General features: G+C 38.0%; 1 protein-coding gene across 4 annotated transcripts in view; it reads left to right on the top strand.

The window, feature by feature from the left end:
* PLSCR4 (phospholipid scramblase 4) overlaps positions 1-22218 on the top strand; it is a 42258-nt gene extending 20040 nt beyond the window's left edge. For 3 of the 4 annotated variants that reach the window (XM_005201815.5, XM_005201814.5, NM_001081732.1), the window contains 8 exon segments: positions 2215-2242; positions 2737-2847; positions 9012-9247; positions 12772-12814; positions 14009-14235; positions 16751-16912; positions 18983-19141; positions 20098-22218. In XM_005201815.5, coding sequence (XP_005201872.1) covers positions 2236-2242; positions 2737-2847; positions 9012-9247; positions 12772-12814; positions 14009-14235; positions 16751-16912; positions 18983-19141; positions 20098-20154 — 1002 coding nt within the window. In that variant the 5' untranslated portion in view covers positions 2215-2235 and the 3' untranslated portion in view covers positions 20155-22218. 4 annotated transcript variants of the gene reach the window in all.
* Positions 22219-22963: the final 745 nt, after the last annotated feature.

The raw sequence follows: 22963 nt of genomic DNA on the forward strand, positions 1-22963 counted from the left end.
GCTGCAAAGGGCATTATTTCATTCTTTTTAATGACTGAATAATACTCCATTGTGTGTATGTATACACCACATCTTCTTTATCCATTCCTCTGCTGATGGACATTTAGGCTTCTTCCAGGTCTTGGCTATTGTAAACAGTGCTACAGTTAACTTTGGGGTGCATGTATCCTTTTGAAGCATGTTTTTCTCCAGCTATATACTTAGGAGTGGGATTGCTGGATCATATAGTAGCCCTATTTTTAGTTTTTTTAAGTGTCTCCAGACTGTTCTCTACAGTGGCTGCACCAATTTACATTTCCACCAACAGCGTTGGAGGGCTTCCTTTTCTACACATCCTCTTCAGCATTTACTGTTTGTAGATTTTTTGATAATGGCCATTCTGACTGGTGTGAAGTGAGACCTCAGTGTAGTTTCGATTTGCATTTCTCTAATAATTAGTGATGTTGAGCATCTTTTCATGTGCCTGTTGGCCATTTGTATGTCTTCTTTGGAGAGATATCTGTTTACATCTTCTGCCCAAGTTTTTATTGGGCTGTTTGTTTTTTCGATACTGAGCTGCACAAGCTATTGTAAATTTTGAAGATTAACCTCTTATTGGTTGCATTGTTTGCACATATTTTCTCCTGTTCTGTCGGTTGTCCTTTCATTTTGTTTATAGTTTCCTTTGCTGTGCAAATTTGAGATAATACATGAAAAGTCCTTTGCCTTTTCCTGACATTTGATAAGCATTCAGTATATTGTAGCTTTTGATGATCTCTCTTTGTCATCACACAGAACTAAGAAACCTGAAATATTGAAATTCCTTTCTCTAGTAATAATCTTTTCCCCTTGACTGAATTGATGGAATCTCTCTCCTAACCCACCTCTTGTTTCAAATATCATCTCAACATTTTTACTTCTCTGAATTATTCTCATAATGTTCACCTACACATATTTTTGATTTAAATGTTTAACTTGTCTTCTTTTAGCCTTATCTTAAACATAACACACCTTGATTTAAACTTTTGATTCCTACCCTCCCCAGTCCCCAATATTTTCCCACCATCTTCCTCTCTAGTTCAGCTACTGGCATCACCATCAACTTAGATACCCTGAGTTAAAAAGTGAGACTTATCCTTGATTCCTCTCTGTACTGAGTCCATCAGCAACTCCTGTAGGTTCTGCTCCCAAATCTTTTAATGCGTCTGACCACATCTGACCCTGTCCGTGTCACCTCCAGTCTAAACCAGCATCAGTTCTCACATAAATTACTGCTGCCATCCCTCCCCCACTGCTTCTACTCCCACACCCTCAAGATAAAGTTTAAATAGATCTGATCACTCCACTGATTAAAGTCTCCTAAAGACTCTCCCACTGCAGTTACAACAGATTCCACACATTTTACCATGAGTTTTAAGTATGATCAGACTTCTATCTCCACCTCTGACCTTGGTTCTCTTCTTTCCCTGTGTCCCTGTCACACCTGAACTCTTTCTCTCCCTTGAGTATCACAAAGCTTACTGTTATCTCAGGGCCTTCTCATTCAACTTTCTTGTCTTTCTGGAACTCTTCCCTATGGTTCAGCTAGCTGAAAGGTCACCTCCTGAGAGAGGCTTTCTCTGACCCTCAGGGACCATCCATGTTTTTGCTACTTTAACTTTGTTTTCTTCATAACTGTACTATCTACATTTAATCTTAAATATTTGTTGATGTGTTCCACCCAACTGGAATATAATTTCTAGCAGAGTGCCCATCTGGTTTACTGCTATATTTTCAACACCACGTAGAAAATAGGTGCTAGGGAAATATTCGGAGAAGGCAATGGCACCCCACTCCAGTACTCTTGCCTGGAAAATCCCATGGACGGAGGAGCCTGGTGGACTGCAGCCCATGGGGTCGCTAAGAGTCGGACACGACTGAGCAGCTTCACTTTCACTTCTCACTTTCATGCATTGGAGAAGGAAATGGCAACCCACTCCAGTGTTCTTGCCTGGAGAATCCCAGGGACGGGGGAGCCTGGTGGGCTGCCGTCTATGGGGTCGCACAGAGTCGGACACGACTGAAGTGATTTAGAAGCAGTAGCAGCAGCAGGGAAATGCTTGTTGAATTAATGAAGGAATGAATGAAAGATAACTAGAGACTAAAAGAATTATAGAACTTCTTACATGTATCACTGATTAATAATAGTAACTGTAAATATATAAGGTAAAATTTTGTTTGTTTGTTTGTTTTCAGGTTTAATTGGAATTCTTCAAAATGTCTGGTAAGTTTTTGTGAGTACATTTTAATATGCTGTATTTTCAATTGTGAATTGTGTGATTCCTTTCCTTAAAAAATTGAAGTCTATTTCCTTTTGAAATTACTTATTTGTGTTTAATATTTGAAGAATATATATATACATATATACATTTATTTATTCATTTATATATATGAACATTCTTATTTATCATTGACAGAAAAGGATTAAAAAGGATTTAGAGTGGCATATAGGTAATGAAAAAAATCTCTGGTTGTACATGGGGGCAAATTAGGTAAAGGAAAAATGCAGGTGGGAAAGTAAGTCTGCAAAGAGGTAATAGTTAAAAATATATTTATAGGTTGATATCTAATATACATACTGAGTTGCTTTTTATAAGAAATGAGTATATTTAATATTGGTCGTGTTCATTGATGCATACCAACAGAAAAAATGAATATATTCTCTTATCATATTATCATTCCCATTGTAAACCATGTACCACCTTTCTCACCCCTAAGATATAGTCCCCACAGCCCCTAAGAAACCTGCAGATGAAACAGAGAATCAAATAACATCACCTGATCCAAGGCCTGGTGCCCCTCCTGAGTACAGTTCCAGTTTTGTACCAGGTAGGTTAAATATTTGGAAAGAATCTTTCCCCGCTCCAGAAAACCATCCTCATAGTTAAGATTGCTTTTAAAATTAACTAATTAATTAATTGAATCATTCAATAAATAAATATTTAATGCCTACAGGGGGCCAAGTAGTTTACTAGATGTTAATTAGAATCATATTCCTGTCTTCATAGGATTTATAGGCAACTAAGGAAGAAAATTGTACAAACATTGATGGCACTCTTTTTGCTTAAGAATGAAGAGGATGTTGTAAGTGTACAAAGGCAGTAACTACTTTTATGGGGGATTGGAGGGAATCACTGAGGAAATCAAGTTTTCCTGGCACAATGAGGAATTTCTCAATCAAAGGAAAGAACACTATGTCCAAAAGCTCGTGGTCATGTTGGTCTGGTCTGAGGCATTCATGGGACAAACGCCAGGAGAAGTGCAGAACGGTGGAGGCAAATGGCTTCAAGTTCTGATTAAGGAGCTTGTTGTTCTGCAAATATTTTTGTAAGTCTGAAAACTCATACTGTATTCAGGGACTCAGGAAAATGGATGCTCATAAGTATGTGGGCAGTATGTAGCTTTTTAAAAATTAAATAGTCTTTTGACTGAGGAAATAACTTTTAATCAGGATTATATTCAAATACATTTTAATGATTTAGAAAATGATAAAGTGTAGTGCTACTTCTTTAAATATATATTTAAGCATATGTTTTGAGATAGAAACAAGTGAACTAGGCTGTGGAAGTGCAGAAGAAACCCTGGTATCCACAGGATACTGGCATGGGTGTTCTCTTGGCTGCAGACATACGATCCGTGGAGCTCAGGTAGCCTTTGTCTCTGCAGTGCTTTCTGCAGTTTGGCTTCCTTTTCCTCTTTCCCTCATGTGTATGTGTGTTATGTGAATCTGAGCATACAGCCCCTGTATAACCCCTCATTACTACTTAATGCCTGCTAAATCCAAATTTTTGACAACCCTGGGTCATAATTTCACTGTATCTGACCATTACTCTACATTTTACTTCAGTGACTATCAAATTATCTACATAATCTATCTTATATTCACCAGTCGCTCTATATCCAAGTACCTAGGTTATACTAGAACAGAAACTACCATTTCTAAGAAGTAAGTGTTGGCTATAAATCATGTTCTGTTCATCTGGGAAAGTGTCTGTCTGTTCCCTTCTGTATCAAAAAATTAGCAAGAAAGCAGGATACAGCCTTCAAGTTAAACGAGTAGGTAAGTTGAAAAATATGATGAAGAGCATACGACTAATGAATTTTCAGTTATGAGAATCGGCAACAAAAATTTACTGTGATCACCATCTAGTGGCTGAACAATATACTTTCTTATACTGATGCAAATTTTGTCCCCTTAATACGCTTTAGCCTCTGAGCCACTGGGGAAGCCCTAATTTGCATTAAGGAACTGGAAATACTATATTTGAAATACTTAGCTTTAATGAATTTCCTAAGGTTCAATTATATATTCCATTTGCATTATATTACTGGATATTTATTCCCACGGAAAATAATTTTGACCCAAACATATTTAAAAGAATAGTTAATAAAGAAACCTTTGTTATGTATAGTCTATTGAAAGAGAAAATGACATATATTTTTAAAGTAAAAAAGGATAATAGTCAAAATGACTAAGAAAATACAAATTCCATAAAGCAGTATTTCTCACACTAATAATGGTAGGACAGTGCTCCATAGCAAAGTTATACAAAGTTAAACATGTTTTATTGTGTTGTGTTTTCTTGCAGAACAATCAGAACTTTTAAAAGCAGTTTTAAATCTTAAAAGGGAGTATAAAACACCTACCATTTCCCACACATATTATGTTCTTGTCCTAACATCTCAGAATAATGCATTCTTACAAATCATTTGATTATATACATTTTTATATAATTTTTTAGAAATATAGTCTCTATACTGAATAGCACCATAATCTAAATTGTAATTTTCTTGCTAATTTATTGATCTTCAAATTTTGTTCCATGAGGTATTTTTATCCTAAGATTACATGGTTAATACCACAATAATTAATCAACTCATTAAAATGATATAACAATTAGTATTTTTGAGATAGTTTATATGACATTGTTGTTTTTTAATAATAGTTCTAAAGAGGAGAGAGATACCCAATATCTAGTTCAGTTTGGGTACTCATGAATACAATTCTTAAAGAAATTGAAAGTGTTTCGTTGGCCAAAAACTGTGTTCAGTTTTAAGTACAAATAAAAAGCATAAACTTTTTGGCCAACCCAATATGTTCTTTACAACAAACTGAATTTTCTCCATTTATTCTAAAGACATTAGCTGTTTTTTCTCACTTAGCTCTAATTTGACATTGTTTCTAGTTGCCATTATTTTCCTTTGGTCTCTCCTGAGTCTCTCTCTCTCAAGAGCTCTGTGTAAACCACACTTAGAAACTGGTATTCCCAGAGATCCTTGGTCTGATTCCCTGTCCAGCCCCCGGCTGCACCAGCCTGTGCCCTCTCATCTCGTCCATTTATCTGTCTTTTTACACTCTCTTTAGTAATCTTGGGAATATCCCATGGTTTCATTTGCTTTTAACCACTTATGAATCTCTTTGTTGTTGTTTAGTTACTAAGTTGTGTCTGACTCTTGTGACTCTGTAGCCCACCAGGCTCCTCTGTCTATGGATTTTCCTATCCAAGAATACTGGAGTGAGTTGCCATATCCTTTTTCAGGGAATCTTCCCAGCCCAGGGATTGAACCCTTGTCTCCTGCATTGCTGGCGGATTCTTTACCACTGAGCCAACAGGAAGCCTTAGGAATCCTTCAGCTCGCACCCAAATCAGTCTCCCCTGCTCTAAACTTACATTTCCACCCGCCTGTAGACCACTGGCCCTTAGTGACCTGGGATCTCAAACTCAGTGATCCTCAATACATCTTTGGCATCTTGTTATTATACCCTCTGTTCTTTCTCTACACTGGACTCCTGTAGTCAGAAACGTGAGACCCTTTCCTCATATCATCTGTTACCAAGACAATATGTCTCTTTAATGTCGATCATTGTTTTTCCACTTTCTACTCCTTTCATCATAATTAAAGTTCCTTACCTCCCATCTAGACTCCTTCAGGCACCTCCTGTGTCATCCAGCCTTCCTATTCATAAAGGCTCTAAATGTGAAACTGGTCACTCCAGTTTGCATGTTATCAGCATAAAGTCCTTTGCACAGAGTAGAGGTCTTTCATCATCATCCCTTCCTCCCCACCTTCCTTTCTGCTTTGTTTGCTAAATCTTCACACATGGCCTTTACCCATGTGGTACTGAGCTTTCCCTGTGCAGCTGCTCATTTTGTGCCTGTTCTGTCTAAAACCTTTCCCACTCATGAAGATGCTAACTGGGTCTCATGTGTCAGCACTTACATCATAGGGTATCTCCTCTGCCTCAGTTCCTTGCCCCTCCTCTTTAATCCCTTCATCTACTATGCGTCTACCTATGTGAGTGTTATAGACCTAGGTCCTCGGACTATTTAATAAATAGAAATTGATAAGACGCCAGATGAGAAGTTCAAACAGGGCTTGCTGAGGCTCATGCTACAGCAGGAGGGAGTGAGAACAAGTAACAGGTGCCAAGTAGGTAAGCTGGTTCCTTAAATGGAGTGAGGGAAGGGGTGAATCTGTGGGTTGGACAGGAAGCATAGCTTAGGTTAGCCCACCCCCTTGGCTGTGCTGTGTGCAGAAATCATGGGCAGTATTCTGCTTTTGCATACATAAGGTCGTATTTTCTTATGATATATTTTAGTTTCTGTAAGATTTTAGTAATAGCCCCATTTTCATTCCTGATTTTAATAATTGAAGTCTGTTTTTTCCCTTGGTTAGTGTGGCTTGAGGTTTCTCAATTTGTTGATCTTTTAAAAGAACCTACTTTTGGTTTTGTTGATTTTGTCTATTTTTATTTTTTCATTTCACTCTCTTCTATTTCAATCTTTATCATTTCCTCCTGATGGCTTTGAGTTTGGTTTATTTCTAAGGTGGAAAGTTAGGTTACTGGTTTGAGATATTTCTTTCTTTCTTTCTCTTTGTCTGCAAGGGTCTTTGTTGCTCCCCTTGGGCTTTCTCTAGTTGCAGCAAGCAGGGGCTATTTTTTGTGGTGTGTGGGCATCTCATTGTGGTGGCTTCTTTCAACGCAGAGCACAGGCTTTAGGGCACGCAGGCTTTCAATAATTGTGACCCATAAGCTTAGTCGCTCCAGGGTGTGTGGAATCTTCCTAGAGCAGAAAACAAACCCATTTCTCCTGCATTGTTCTTAATCACTGGACCACCAGGGAAGTCTAAGATATTTCTTTTTTAATGTCGGTGTTTACAGCTATAAATTGCCCTCTAGGCACTGTTTCAGCTACATCCCATAAGCTTTGGTATATTATGTTTTTGTTTTATTCATCTCAAATTATTTTCTAATTTCCCTCATGATTTTTTTTTATCCCTTTGATAATTTAGAAGTAGATTATTTTATTTCCTCATATTTGTGATTTCCCAAATTTCCTTCTGTTATTATTGATATCTGGTTTTACTCCATTGTAATAGAATACATTTTGTTTGGATTTCAGATGTCTTAAATTTATTGAGACTTGTCTTATGGCCCAGCCAATAGGTCTGTCTTTGAGAAGGTTCTGTGTGCATTTGAGAAGAATGTTTTAAAGTTTATTGTTGGGTCAAGTGTTCTATACATTCTGTTATGTCTAGTTTCATTTGTAGTGTTTCACACTTCTGTTTCCTTTTTGACCTCCTGCTCATGTATTCTACCCATTATTGTGAATGGGGTATTGCAATCTCTAACTATTGTTTGTTGAATTGCCTATTTCACTTTATATTTGTCAGTTTTTGCTTGATATATTTTGAAATTCTGTTTTTAGGTATATATAATTGTTACGTCTTCTTGACAGAGTGCCACTTCTGTTATTATAAAATATTGTACTCTTGCCTGGAAAATCCCATGGGTGGCAGAGCCTGGTAGGCTGTAGTCCATGGGGTCACTAAGAGTCAGACATGGCTGAGCGACTTCACTTTCACTTGTCACTTTCATGCATTGGAGAAGGAAATGGCAGCCCACTCCAGTACTCTTGCCTGGAGAATCCCAGGGACAGGGGAGCCTGGTTGGCTTCCATCTATGGGATCACAGAGAGTCGGACACGACTGAAGCGACTTAGCAGCGGCAGCAGCAGCAGCAGCAGCAGCAATATTTTCATCTTAAAAGAAATTTTATCTGACATGAGTATGATTATTTCACTAATTTTTATTAATGAAGTACTAATACATGCTACAACATTGATGAACCTTAAAAATATGCCACAAAGAGCAACCTGGTACGAAGGCTATGTGTTACATGATTTTATTTATATGAAATGTCCAGATTAGGCAAATTTGTGGAGGTAGGAGTTTCCAGGGCCTGGGAGAAAGGTGGGGAATGAATGGAAATTGATAAAGGATTTTTTAGGGGGTGATGAAACTATTCTGGAGTTAGATAGTAGTCTTTAAAAGAACCCCTTTGACGTTAAGTAGACCTTACTGTCTTTCTGACCTTAAACAATGTGTGTATGTGCTTAGTTGCTCAGTTGTGTGACTCTTTGCAACCCCATGGACTGCAACCCGCCAGGTTCCTCTGTCCATGGGGCTTCTCCAGGCAAGAATACTGTAATGGATTGCCATGCCCTCCTCCAAGGGATCTTCCCAACCCAGGGATCAATCCCAGGTCTCCCCCATTGCAGACATATTCTTTACCATCTGAGCCACCAGAGAAGACCTTAAACAATAGTAGCAATAAACATAATAGGAAAAAAATTTACCATTCTAATTATATGCTAGGCCTGGCATTAATCTTCCTACAACCCAGTGAAGTAGAAATATTATCATCTCCAAAGAAGGAAACTAATGCATAAAGGCTAGCATGTTAACTTGATATTTCAACCTTACTTCTGTGCCTCTGAAATGGGAATAATTACTTCATAAGATTTAAGAGGATTAAATGAGTTAAGGTATAAATCCCCTTAGTGCCTTTTGGTACATTCTATATACTCATAAAATGGAACACCTTGTTATTTTTAAGTGGAGGTTATGTGATCCATATCATTTCCATGTAAACACCATATATTGTAGCATTCATAATGTATAATTCTTCCATTTGTTTTTGAATGCAGGGCCCCCTGGACTGGCTATCCCTCCACCTGCAGGCTACCCAGGAGGCTTGCCTATGGGATACTATGGTCCACATCATCCCAGTACCTTCCCCCTGTACATGCATACTGGAAGTATCCGCCCCATCCAGTACCAGCCTGGAAAATATCCTGCACCACAATCTTCTGCTCCAGTAGTATGGATGCCAATGCCAACTCCCATACCACACTGCCCTCCGGGTCTGGAATGCCTAGCCCAGGTACTCCACACAAATCCAAATTGTTTTCTTACAAAGTATGACTAGGGATCCAAGAAGAAGAAGAGACTAGATAGAGTACATAAAGGTGATGGGTCAGAGATGACAGATGTTTAATTTGTGTGACTATAAGAATGATGATGACAATTTCAGGCATGAGAATGGGGAAAAAAGAAGATATGGATTTTTTTTGGTGGTACGAATATGACTTTCCTGAAGGGTCTATGCTGAATTTTAAGACATTCGCGATGTCCTGTTGAACACAGTTTAAAAAATAGGAATAGGGATAGCAGAAAGTCTATTAAGATATTAATTTGGTTGCCATTTGTTTAGAAGTAAAGGGTGAACAACAAGAAAAGCAGTGTTACGAAGAACAGAGGACAGTGAGTGAATCACTCAGTGCCTTAGACCTTTGCTTTTTCTCACTACCCATAGTTTTCATCAGCCAGTCCTGTCACCTCCCAAAACATACAATGTAAATAAAAATAAAAGCCAGCCAAGAATATTGTCCCTATGCTGGTAAAGGTGAAGGCAAAATGAGAAGGGGATGGCAGAGGATGAGATGGTTATATAGCATCATCAACTCAATGGATATGAATTTGAGCAAACTCTGGGAGACAATGGAGGACAGGGGAGCTTGGCATACTGCAGTCCATGGAGTCTCAAGGAGTCAGACACAACTTAGCAACTAAACAACAACAACAAGGATATTGTTTCAGGCCAAGTTCCAGAGAACCCTTTTTCACAACATAGAGACTCCCTAATTTTCATTTATATGGACATTTTAGGATCAGGACAACTATTTCAGAAGCTGGAACAATATGCCAACATGTTGTGTACTGGATGGTGGTGTTTAAAAACCCATGTCAGAAACAAAAACGTTGCTTAAAGAAAAGAAGATAAACCTAGAAACTACTAAATTATGTTCACCTTTAGAAAAAGCAAGTGTTTAAATACCTTAAAAGCAAGGGACTTGCCCATTCAGTACATGTCTCCCCACATAGTCAACCAAATGTTCATTGACATTGACATGTTTCTCTTTTTGACTTTATATACTGACTGTTAAACCTGTGCATTGAAAACCATTGTTGCAAAGTTATAGTGTTGATCTTCAAAGTAAAACCGTTAGATCAGGAAAATTTGGATTTTACATAAACCAAAACTTTATTAAATTATTGTTTGACAAAATATTGACGAAATACAAAGCCTTCAAGTAAAGTGCTAGAATAACTGCTATATTATTTTGGAAGCTTATAAAATGCTTACAAGTTAATCAGGTTTAAAAAGTTTATTTCTTCATAAACTTTAATATTTTCTAAAAGCAGAAAATTTCCTTAGAAATCTAATATCTGATGTCATTTCTTTTTTAAAATGTATAGCTTTAATATTGTTCATTCAAATATTAAAATTTTTTCTTAATTTCTTCTATTACTTTGAATGAAGTTAAATGAACATATTTTATGAATACCGTTTTCCCTTTTAGGAGTGTTTTTAGTTTAAAAAAATGTAAAAGAAACAAACAGGTTTACAGCCAGACAACCTGGCTTTTTATTCTAGCTCTGCGCCCTCCTCATTCTACCTTGAGTAACTTTTCTAACCTCTTGGTGCTTGAATTTCATCATCTGTAAAATAGTACTAACGATACCTACCCAACTGGGTTGTTAGGAGAATTTTTAATGGGATAAAGTTTATAATATGCCTGATATTTCTGGCACAAAGACCCACCCAGTGGATGATAACCTGTGCAGATGTTAATACCTGAAACACCTTATGTATATGCATGGAAGACAGAGCCAAGCATCCAGACATTTTCTTTTATCTAGTTTTCTTTCTCTCTCTCTCTCTCTTATTTTTTTTGCACCACTTGAAGGCATGTGGGATCTTAGTTTCCTGACTAGGGACTGAACCTTTGCCCTCTCTAGTGGAAGCTTGGAGCCTTAACCACTGGACCTCCAGGGAAGTCCCTATCCTAGTTTTTTGCTATCTCATGTGCTAATTACATGAATGATTATCAGGACTATCCTGACACTTTAACATCCAGGGTTTACATTATTTCTAGACACTGGATTGGCAAGTGACTCCACACTTGGTTAGTACTGCTTCTTAAAACTATAGCATCTTATTTGATAAACTCCATTCACATCAACAGGCATCATTTCTTTAGCATATTTTGCTCAGCAGTGGAAGCTCTTACCAAGCAGTGAATACTTTAACTTTTTAGTTATAGATATTAGAAAGCCCCTAGAGTTTTTCAAAGGGATTGTAAAGCAACCCTGAGTGGCCACCTTTGATAATTTTATAAGACATGTTTAGATTCTAACCTGATTGAGTTTTTATAAAGAAATTTTTTTTAGTCAAATAAAGATCATATCCTCTCTATACCCTCCTGTAGTTGATCATGCCACAAGACTTTTGTGTCCATTTACATCATTTTAAATTTTGCTTATTACCACATTAATGTGGTGTTCATTAATTAGAGTATTCAACAAGTAGTTGGTGAAATATGGCATTTCAGGCAATTTTCTGGACTCACGGATTAGGAGTGATCTGATAATCTAAGTGGGGGCGACAGAGGAGGAGATGGTTGGATGGCATCACTGATTCAATGGACATGCGTTTGAGCAAACTCTGGGAGATAGGAAGGACAGGGAAGCCTAGCATGCTTCAGTCCATTGGGTCGCAGAGTCAAACACAACTTAGCGACTGAACAGCAACAGGAATTATCTAAGTTATCTAAAATTACAGCGATATGATTAGTCTGTCTTTAAGGAGGTTTCTTTTCTGCTAGAATGTTCTCGAGTATATAGATGATGGGCCAGTCAAACTGTTTATCTTTACAGTGACCCCTAAGTTAAAGAAGAAGTTGATGTAACGGTATGCCCAACCTCCATTTTCAAGGGATCAAATCCCTAAATGTTTCCTCTCCTTTGCCCTATTCCTAATCACATACTTCCAGCTCTTTAGGTCCTCCCCTGTTAAAGCTTCACTAGGGAAGCAGCAGCTCAAGTGAATGGAAGTTGGTGTATTAACCTCTTTCAGAGGTACCTGTGAAGACTGGACAATCCTGTGGAAGATCCACCCTGCCTACTTCACACTCTCTAAGTCAGTGAGAAAACTGGCTTCCCTATGGCTGGTCTGTGTTAAACTGTCCTGAACTTTCTGACACCTCCAGTCTATAGGTGATATGATGGATGCTAGGAGCAATTGATGTCAACACAGCTTATTCTAGATGCTGTTACTGAAACAGGAAAATGATTTTATAATATTTTAAACAAATGTTTCAATATTTTTTGGTGGAACTGAAGGAGAGTGTTCTTTTTGGATAGCTCTGTTAATAACCACCTGATCAGGTGCTGTTAGGCTAATTTCACTTCATATGTTTTTGATTCCATTCAGTTTCAAAAAGATGTTTTTGCATCCATTGATATGTTTTAGCCTCTGTCTCATTCATTTTTTTCTAATACTGGTTTAATTTATTTCTGTTATTTCTCTCTCTCCTAATTAATTGCTTTGTTCTATCCCAACAGTTGGACAACATACACGTTCTTCAGCATTTTGAACCCCTGGAAAGTATGTATAATTTTGTAGTGTCCAGTAATATTTGAATCAGGTGGAAATTTTTATTATCCAACATCTAGTTCCTTATTTATATTGATCATTTTTAGTGTTTCAAAGAGAAAAGACTATTTTCTATTGCCCTATCTTCAAGAAAGTAACAAAGGGACTTGTGTAATTTTGTTTATTTACACATCATACCTAACACTTCAAAAGGACTTAGATTTGGTCAAACCTCCTATCCTTTATCCATCTTAACTCCTCTATATTCACTTTTCATGGACAAAGAAAGAAGAAGCCAAGAGATTAATTGAGTTAGCCAAGGGCACCCTAGTCAGCTAATCAGTGGAGGAGCTGGAATTAGTCTCAGTCTGCTGAGTTCTAAGTCCATGCTATGGAAGTAAGACGAAATCAAGGTAAACACAATGCCTATTCTCCCAAATTTCCTGACCCTCACTGAACAAGATATACACATTCATTTCATTCACTTGACCACTACATGGAGCCTTTAACTTTTCTTGGTTGGTTTTCTTATTTACAACTAGTGATGACCCTAATCATCTCAGCATATTTCATGAGCTGATTCATTCATTTATGGTCTAGTGGATAATTTCATTTAAATGGTTTTATAATTAAAGTTTTCTGAATTCAAATACTCCAGGGAATATCATTTCCAGTGTTTGCTTCTATGTGGAAAAGTTTACACTGAACTTCTTAAAAGAAATGTTTCAAATTTTCAAAATAACTTATATACTTTTAGGACAGATGAATATTATTGGGATTCTAATCATTGCATCGGAGAAGGCGATGGCACCCGACTCCAGTACTCTTGCCTGGAAAATCCCATGGACGGAGGAGCCCGGTGGGCTGCAGTCCATGGGGTCGCTCAGAGTCAGACAGGACTGAGCGACTTCACTTTCACTTTTCACCTTCATGCATTGGAGAAGGAAATGGCAACCCACTCCAGTATTCTTGCCTGGAGAATCCCAGGGACGGGGGAGCGTGGTGGGCTGCTGTCTATGGGGTCGCACAGAGTCGGACACGACTGAAGCGACTTAGCAGCAGCAGCAGCAATCATTGCATATTTTTCATTAGAAATTTTTTAAAAAGCTGTTTTGTTTTAGGCCCCTGTCAAATACTACAGAAGGACTTCATAAGGCCCATTTTAACTGCTTCTAAAATAAGAAATCTCTCTCATTTTATTTTTAGTGATAACAGGTTTTGAAACTAATAATAGATACGATATTAAAAACAACACGGGCCAGATGGTTTACTTTGTGACTGAAGACACAGATGACTACACCAGGAATGCTTACCGGACATTGAGGCCCTTCGTGCTCCGGGTCACTGACTGTATGGGCCGAGAAGTCATGACAATGCAAAGACCTTTCAGATGCACCTGCTGCTGCTTCTGTTGCCCCTCTGCCAGGCAAGAGGTAAGAGGACAGACGAGACAGAGGTCTCATCCATTGTTTTTTCCTGATCCAATTCTTCACTGCACAGTTGTGCTCCTTCCAAAGCCACAAAGGAGGGGACTTTCATGGCACAGTCAGAATGGAAGCCAGTGGGGAGGAAGGAAGCCAAATGCCAAATAATCCTAACCTATGGAGAATCACCAAGGCAGTTTCTAGTGGGTTCATGTCTTTGGGTGCTAATCAGGGGGATCAAGCACAAATTAAGGTTATTTATGACTGAAGCGACTTAGCACACATGCAGTCAATTGTTATCTATTGAATTAGAAATTAGCAATTCCACAGACTATAGCCTGGCAGGCTCTTCTATCCATGGGATTCTCCAGGCCTTAATACTGGAGCGGGTTGCCATGCCCTCCTCCTGGGGAACTTCTTAACCCAGGGCTCAAACCCTCCTCTCTTAACATCTCCTTCCTGCATTGGCAGGCAGAAAGGCCATTACCTACAACACATTTATCTAAATGTTCCTATATATCCCCAAATAAGGTCACGCTAAATATAGACACACATTTAGAATTGGAAGGCACTTCAGACACTTTTACTCTACCCATTATATCTACACCTTGTTACAGATAAAGAAAGGGTGACTCAGAAAAAGAATAATTGTTTTGGTGGTGTTACAAAAAAAATTTTTTTGGAGGATCGTGTTACATTTGGTAGATGGTGGAACTAGAAAGCAAATGTGTCAAGTTACACTTTGGTTGTTCTTCTATAATCCCCGCTACCCTAGGAAAATTGTTTACTACAAAGAAAAGCAAAGCAGTTTTGAGAGTGATCCAGAAGAATTTGAATTTCAAATATGCCACTGACTTAAAGGGACCAGTTTCATGGAAGAGAGTTTTTCCATGGCCTGGGGCAGGGGTGTGGTTTGGAGATAATTTTCATAAGGAGTTCACAACCTAAGATCCCTAGCATGTGCAGTTCACAGTAGGGTTCACGCTTCTGTAAGAATCTGAGGCCACCACTGATCTGACAGGAGGTGGAGCTCAGGCAGTAATGCAAGTGATGGGAGCGAGCAGCCGTAAATACAGATACGCCTGCCACTCACTTCCTGCCACGTGGCCTGGTTCCTAACAGGCAACAGACAGGTACTGGTCCAGGGCCTGGGGACTGGGGACCCCTGATTTAGCCTGTTTGAGCCTCAGTGTTCTTAATACATGAACTGGATGGAACAATATCCCTTAGATTTATTGAGATTTTAATTTTATGTTAAGTATCAGCCTTTGCAATAGAATTAACTTATAGCCCTTTCTGTGCCTTGATTTATTCACCTGTAAAATGGATATATTAATATTACTATCTCATAGGATGATTATTTTGAGGATCATGTAGTAAATAAATGTCACCTGTGTTACCATGAATGTGTGGGCTTAGTCACTTCAGTTGTGTCTGACTCTTTGCAACCCCATGGACTGTAGCCTGCCAGGCTCCTCTGTCCATGGGATTCTCCAAGCAAGAATACTGGAGTGGGTTACCATGCTCTCCTCCAGGGGATATTCTTGACCCAGGGATTGAACCTGTGTCTTCTGAAGCTCATGCATTGCAGGTGGAGTCTTTACTGCTGAGCCATGGGGAAGTCCTGTGTTAGCACAGTGCCTGGCAAATAGTGTAGCGCTCGGTGAATATTAGCAGTTGTCAGATAGCTTACTCCTTTGTCACTATTGTCTTTGTAACAACTGTCATATTTGAGATGAATCTCCACCTCATCCCATACTTGTATGCACATTCTGTTGTCTTCACAGCATTTAATTTTCAGAATGGCTCATTCCCTTTTCTATTATAATTGTCATGTCTGAGATGTCAATCTAAGAAGCTAGCATGTTACTTTTTTGTGGATTGTGCCACAAGACATGAGACCCCTAGGTCAGGGACAAAGAACTTTTTTACAGCCCAGTAAGCAGCATGAGGGGCTTCTCTAGTGCTTCAGATGGTAAAGAATCCACCTGCGAATGCAGGAAATGCGTGTTTGATCCCTGGGTTGGGAAGATCCCCAGGAGAAGGAAACAGCAACCAAATCCAGTATTTTTGTCTGGAAAATCCCACGGACAGAGGAGTCTGGCAGGCTACAGTGCATAGGGTTGCAAAGAGTCGTATAGGACTTAGCAACCAAACCACCATCACCAAGCAGCATGAGCTCCAGCACATGTGCATCGGTTCCCTCCTCCCCATATTCTACAGAGATGACTCAGAGGATCCCAAGTAGATGCTCCATATACAGCTGAGGAACACAGAGCCTAGAGAACTGACCATTTTATAACCAGCAGTAATTTTGTCCTGAAGGGAACATGGCCTCATCTCTCAAGGCTGTTCTCTGACATACTATCCTAAGAAATAGCCCAGGGAAAATGGAAGACTCTATACCAATGACAGTTTCCCTAGTTCTGGAAAGAATCAAGAACACATCTAGTGTGTGTGTGTGTGTGTGTGTGTGTGTTAATAGGGCATATTCACCCACCTCTGTCCCTGCTTCATTTGGCAGCTGGAGGTGCAGTGTCCTCCTGGCGTCACCATTGGCTTTGTAGCTGAACACTGGAACCTGTGCAGGGCAGTGTACAGCCTCCAAAATGAGAAGAAAGAAGATATGATGGGAGTACTCGGGCCATGTTCCACCTATGGCTGTGGTTCAGATTCTGTTTTTGAGGTAAACAAATCTAAACATGTTTCTACAATTTTTTTCTACATGTACTAACAGGCCCCAGAATGATCTGGCTTTAGATGATTTTTTGTGTGTGTATAAATGAATAGTGTGAGGAAAGAGTTAACTAACAGGTTGACATCAAGAAGTTTTCAGATTATTTTTAAGGGATTGCTTAATGCTTTCCACAAATATTTTGTATGATTTCTGTGTTGGATGAAAATAAGAAACCATTTAAAATATTAAACTTGAGACTAAATAGCCTGACCTAATGCATTCATTTTATTCTTGGCTATTTTTCACTAACGATTTTACCAAGGATTTCCAATCAGAATATAGGTCCTGAGTAATGAAGAGGCCCCACATACCACAGAACAAATAGAACATCCCTGAGGTTGTGCAAGATAGAAGCCTGCTGCATCCTCAAAACACAATACAATGCTCATAACATGCATAAAACTTACAGTAGATTATAAAATTTTCTGGAAAAAGAAAAATCCTTCTGTTTTGGCTTTATCTCAGTGGCTGCAGAATGGTATCTCTAAGGTGAAAGTCACTCAGTCATGTCTGACTCTTTATGACCCCATGGACTGTACTGACCCCATGGACTGTACAGTCCATGGAATTCTCCAGGCCAGAATTCTGAAGTGGGTAGCCTTTCCCTTCTCCAGGGGATCTTCCCAAGCCAGGAATTGAACCCAAGTCTTCAGCATTGCAGGTGGATTCTTTATCAGCTGAGCCCTAAGGGAGTTGAATGATATCTTACTACCCTACAGTTTTGACAAAGGAGATTCCTGGGCTCCTTAAAGCGTTCTTCCTAATGCTTTGGAATTCAACAAGACTCATAATCTAAAATTGCTCATTCAAATATTTTTTATGACACCCAGTAAACTTCCCTTAGTTCTTGTTTTACATAACCGTATTGTCAACCATTACTTATTTATAAAAAGACCATTGTAGATAGGTAGAAAATTAAGTTAAGCCAGATTTTGAGGGCAGGGTGTTTGGATCATTCTAATCACCAAAAAGTGGTATTTGTGTGTTTTCCTTGTGGCAAGTACCAGAATCTCCCTTTTAGAAGCTGAAGCCCTTTGAGATTCTGAGACTGTTTAAGAAGACAGGACTGGGACTTTCCTGCTGGTCCAGTGGTTAAGAATCTGCCTTGCAATGCAGGGGATTAGAGTTTGATCCCTGGTCAGGGAACTAAGATCCCGCATACTACAGAGCAACTAAGCCCTTGCACCACAACTGCTGAGCCCATGGGCTACAGCTAGAGTCTGTGCACCACAACCAAAGATCCCATGTGCCACAACTAAGACCCAATGCAGCTAAATAAGTAAATAAATATTTTAAAGAAGAACACAGCACCCACAGAAGCCTGAGTGATTACATGGATTCTATGAAGTGCAATGAAGTAGACCACCTTGGACTGTAGCCCACCAAGCTCTTCTGTTCAAGGAATTCTGTAGGCAGTGCTGGAGTGGATTTCCATTCCCTCCTCCAGAGGCTCTTTCTGACCCAGGGATCAAACCCGGGTCTCCTGCAAGGTGGGAAGATTCTTTACCATCTGAGCCACCAGGGAAGCCCCAAATAAATGAATAAATACTAGAAAAAAGAAAAAGAAGAAGAAAAGCACAGGACCCATAGAAGCCTGAGTGATTGCATGGATTTTGTGAAGTACAGTAAAGCAGACCATCTTTCCCTCCAGTGGAGAGACTCCCTCCCAATCCATAATTCCCACCCTTTACTTTAGGGAAAGAATTTCAAAATCAGTTTAAATCATACCTCCACTGAAAGGCTTTCCTAATAACTCAGTGGAGGATGAAGAAAGAACATGGGGCTTGAGAATTGTAAGATATTCCCCGGCTCGGTCATTAACCAGTTGCAGGGCACTTAACTCTTCCTGGCCATAATTCCCTATTTGAAATTTTATTATTACTATATTCATTTCCTGCCCTATGTTTGTACTGAAAAGTAGTGAAAGTGACCTCAGGGTGAACTGCTTATAAACAGGAGAATAAAGCATGTGTTTTAACACCTTTTAATCATCCTAAAGTCATATTCTTATCTTTCTAGATCCTGTCCCTGGATGGTGTTTCCATTATTGGCAGTATCACTCGGAAGTGGAATGGTGTGTTATCAGCAATGAGCGATGCTGACCACTTTGAAATTCACTTCCCATTAGACCTGGATGTGACCATGAAAGCCATGATTTTTGGAGCTTGCTTCCTCATTGTAAGCCTTTTGCTGTTGAGCTATTCTGAGAGAATTATTCTTTCTGATGAGAAGTAGCATATGTAGTAGAAAGGCAATAAGGTTTGAAACTGACTCTGCCACTTATTGATTATGTCTTGTTATTCAGTCCCTAAGTTGTGTCCGACTCTTTGTGAGTTATATGTCTTGCAAAGTGTTTAACAATTGCAAGCCTCAGTTTCCTCATTTGTAAAATGGAAATGAAATATGTATATATAAATATATATATATATATTCCAGGGTTATAAATACTAGCTATTATATTAGTAAAGGAGCCAGGACCATGCTTGAAAGATACTAAGCATCCACTCAATGTAATTGTCATCATTGCATGTTACTTATTATTCTCACTACTTAAAGATGCCTATCCTTTGATTTCTTAATGAAATAAAATAAGTCTAAAGCTGATGTTTTTTCTCTTCACCTATTACCTCTTTGTCAATGTACTCCTTGGTGTTGTACCATCCTATATTTATTAGGTACAATTCCTTTGCTGTATTTCTGATTAATGGCTAATATTCTTAAGTAAAGCATAGAAATAAAATTGGTAGCATTTACCTTAAAATATCTATTTAACATATTGCAATTATACGTTTAACTTGTTTAATCCTTTTTAAAACATGTTTAATATAGATTATCAAGTTTTTCTCATTTCAACAATTAAAATCTAGTTAATTGGTACCCCAAGTGGAAAGTTTATTGACTGCCGACAGTTTCAAATTTGCAATTGCTGTTCTTCCTATTAGGTTCTCTTCATGAAGATTTCACTAAAGATTTCATGATTTATTCTTACCTGAAATGAGAAAATTACCTGTTAAGTTATAAAGAGTGACATTTTATGCATTGCACTTAATTACTTATGTACTGTTTTATTTGTATAATTATTTATCTATCTAATTTGATATTTATTATACATATAATTATTTTTCTAATTTCAGGACTTCATGTATTTTGAAAGCTCTCCACCACAGCATTCAAACATTCATCATCATTGATGGAACTACACATCAGCAATGATGATTAATTAAAGAAAAATTTAGAAAAGTTGCCTGGGCTCATAGTCAACCCTCAACGATTCACAAATATATTTATCTGCTTTTGCATATTAATGTTGTTGGATGTTAGCATTGACAGGTAGGCTGAGAGTGTAAGTGGAAGAACACATCAGTTGTGTATCTGTGTCTACTTGGTAAATAGGGAGTTTATCATGAAAAAACTATGACTTATTAACCAACTGAATATATATATATATATATATATATATATATATATATATATATGGTGAACTTGGAAACACTTTAAACATGAGATAAGAGAAAATGAATCCCAAAGCTCTTACAGTAATTGATAGTAAAATTATGGTCTTTTAAGAGCAATCTTTGTTGAGATAGAGTCATGTAGGCTCTATCTCTAACCCTTTCCTCTCCTTCATGTCCAGTTGCTGAAGACAAATTTGATTCTAGGTGAAAAGAATGATACACTTTATTATTAAAAACAGAAAGGAAAGGCAGATAGAAATATTATATTTTATTGCACAAGGAAAATTTACTTGTGCAAATGTATCAGAAACTTGTTTTGCAAACTTATGAAAATTTCCATGGAAATTTTTATTTTATTACAAAATAAAACATGTTTTTCATATCATAAGGTTATATTTCCCATGCTTCATTTACTAGCATGCACAATCAGGAGCTGTCTCCCTATGAAGATAGGGTCAGACTATCAGGAAAAGAGGTAACCAGGGCCATGACCAGTCTGGATCTCTGAGCAATTTAGAGACATCAGTGCCCTTATGAGAAGCTTTCATTTGATACATTTAACCTCTCTTGGCTGTAGATGCCTTACATATAAAATAGGTTTGGTCAAATCTCTATGACTGCCTGTTAAACCTTTGTATCTCATTTGATATGAACCAGAAGAGATGATTTTTTTTTTCCTCTTAAAAGAAGATCCCTGATTCAAACCAGGCTGTTCAAACTGCAGAAGTTGGAGTTTCACTTTCAAATTTTGAAATGTGATATTCTGTGTAGCATTTTGTAAATGCAAAAAAATGCAAAAGCATAAACTGTGTAATATTACTTTGCTGTTTTTAATTTAAATGATAGATAAGTCTGTATCTAGGAAAAGAAGGTGATAAAAGAGCCAACATGGTACTTCTCTGGGATCTATAGCTAATCAGTAAAGGTTATTTGGACTAACATAGTAAACGTAAAAATTGTACTTGTTTGTATTTGCTAAAAGCACAGTGTATTACTGAACACACTCTGATACATCAGCTTGCCTCTGCTGCACTTTAGTTTCCTATTTGGACATGAACTATGTTCTTTCAACACAACCAGTATATAGAATGGAATGTATCCTGCTGCTGCTTATTAAAAGAAGCAAGACTGAGTGTGCTTAAGTATGAGATGAAAGCCTTTGCCCATTGAATTTCCTATTGAAGTTTGTATTGAAGTGAAAGAAAGGTGCCTCATTTTTAAATTATTTTCATGTTTTCATGATGTGTTGTTTTACCCAGTTTCTTGTAATGTTCACTTTTATATGTTACTGCTAGCTTTCTAAAAAAAAAATGTAAAATCTGCTGCTTTCTAAGATAATAATTTTATTTGGAAAGGTATTTGTCGTCTTAGATAGCAGATATATTATTTCTTGTAATGATGTATGACATTTGATATAACAAGTGAGACAATAGTATTCAGAAAGTTTACCGCATAAGCATTTCATTTTTATTTGCTACATTCCTACATTCTAAGACCTGATGCATAATACTAGGAAAAAATTAGTTTTAGCATGACATTTAAAATTTCTATTAAAAATTTTTGCAGTAGTAACACGTCTCTTACAATTTCCTTCTTTAAAATAATATTGTTTCTTATGTTTTAATACTACAGTTTATATTATAACTTTTGTATTTCTTATATAAAAATATACAATATTTCATTGTGTAAAACTGATCAGACTGATTAACAAAACAAGCTCTTTTCTGAAATGTGTGTGTTTTCATGTTTCATCATATTGTTTTTGGCTTCTAAATAAACATAATATGGTTTATAGTAAAATACTGTTTCATTTTTGCCTTGTGATTGAGTCTTTGCAATAGACTGTATCCTCCCTCAAAAAAAGTTATGGGTTACCCGAATGTGATGGTGTTTGGAGTGGAGCCTTTAGGAGATGAAAGGTCATGCAGGTGAAGCCCTCATGAATGGGATTCAGTTCAGTTCAGTTGCTCAGTCATGTACAACTCTTTGCGACCCCATGAATCGCAGCACACCAGGCCTCCCTGTCCATCACCAACTCCCAGAGTTCACTCAGACTCACATCCATCGAGTTGGTGATGCCATCGAGCCATCTCATCCTCTGTCGTCCCCTTCTCCTCCTGCCCCCAATCCCTCCCAGCATCAGAGTCTTTTCCAATGAGTCAACTCTTCGCATGGGGTGGCCAAAGTATTGGAATTTTAGCTTTAGAATCAGTCCTTCCAATGAACACCTAGGACAGATCTTTAGAATGGACTGGTTGGATCTCCTTGCAGTCCAAGGGACTTTCAAGAGTCTTCTCCAACACCACAGTTCAAAAGCATCAATTCTTCAGCACTCAGCTTTTTTCACAATTCAACTCTCACGTCCATACATGACCACTGGAAAAACCATAGCCTTGACTAGATGGATCTTTGTTGGCAAAGTAATGTCTCTGCTTTTTAATATGCTGTCTAGGTTAGTCATAACTTTCCTTCCAAGGAGCAAGAATATTTTAATTTCATGGCTGTAATCACCATCTGCAGTGATTTTGGAGCACAAAAAAATAAA

This window comes from Bos taurus, chromosome 1 (genome assembly GCF_002263795.3).
Source record: "Bos taurus isolate L1 Dominette 01449 registration number 42190680 breed Hereford chromosome 1, ARS-UCD2.0, whole genome shotgun sequence".
NCBI classification, from domain to species: Eukaryota; Metazoa; Chordata; class Mammalia; order Artiodactyla; family Bovidae; genus Bos; species Bos taurus.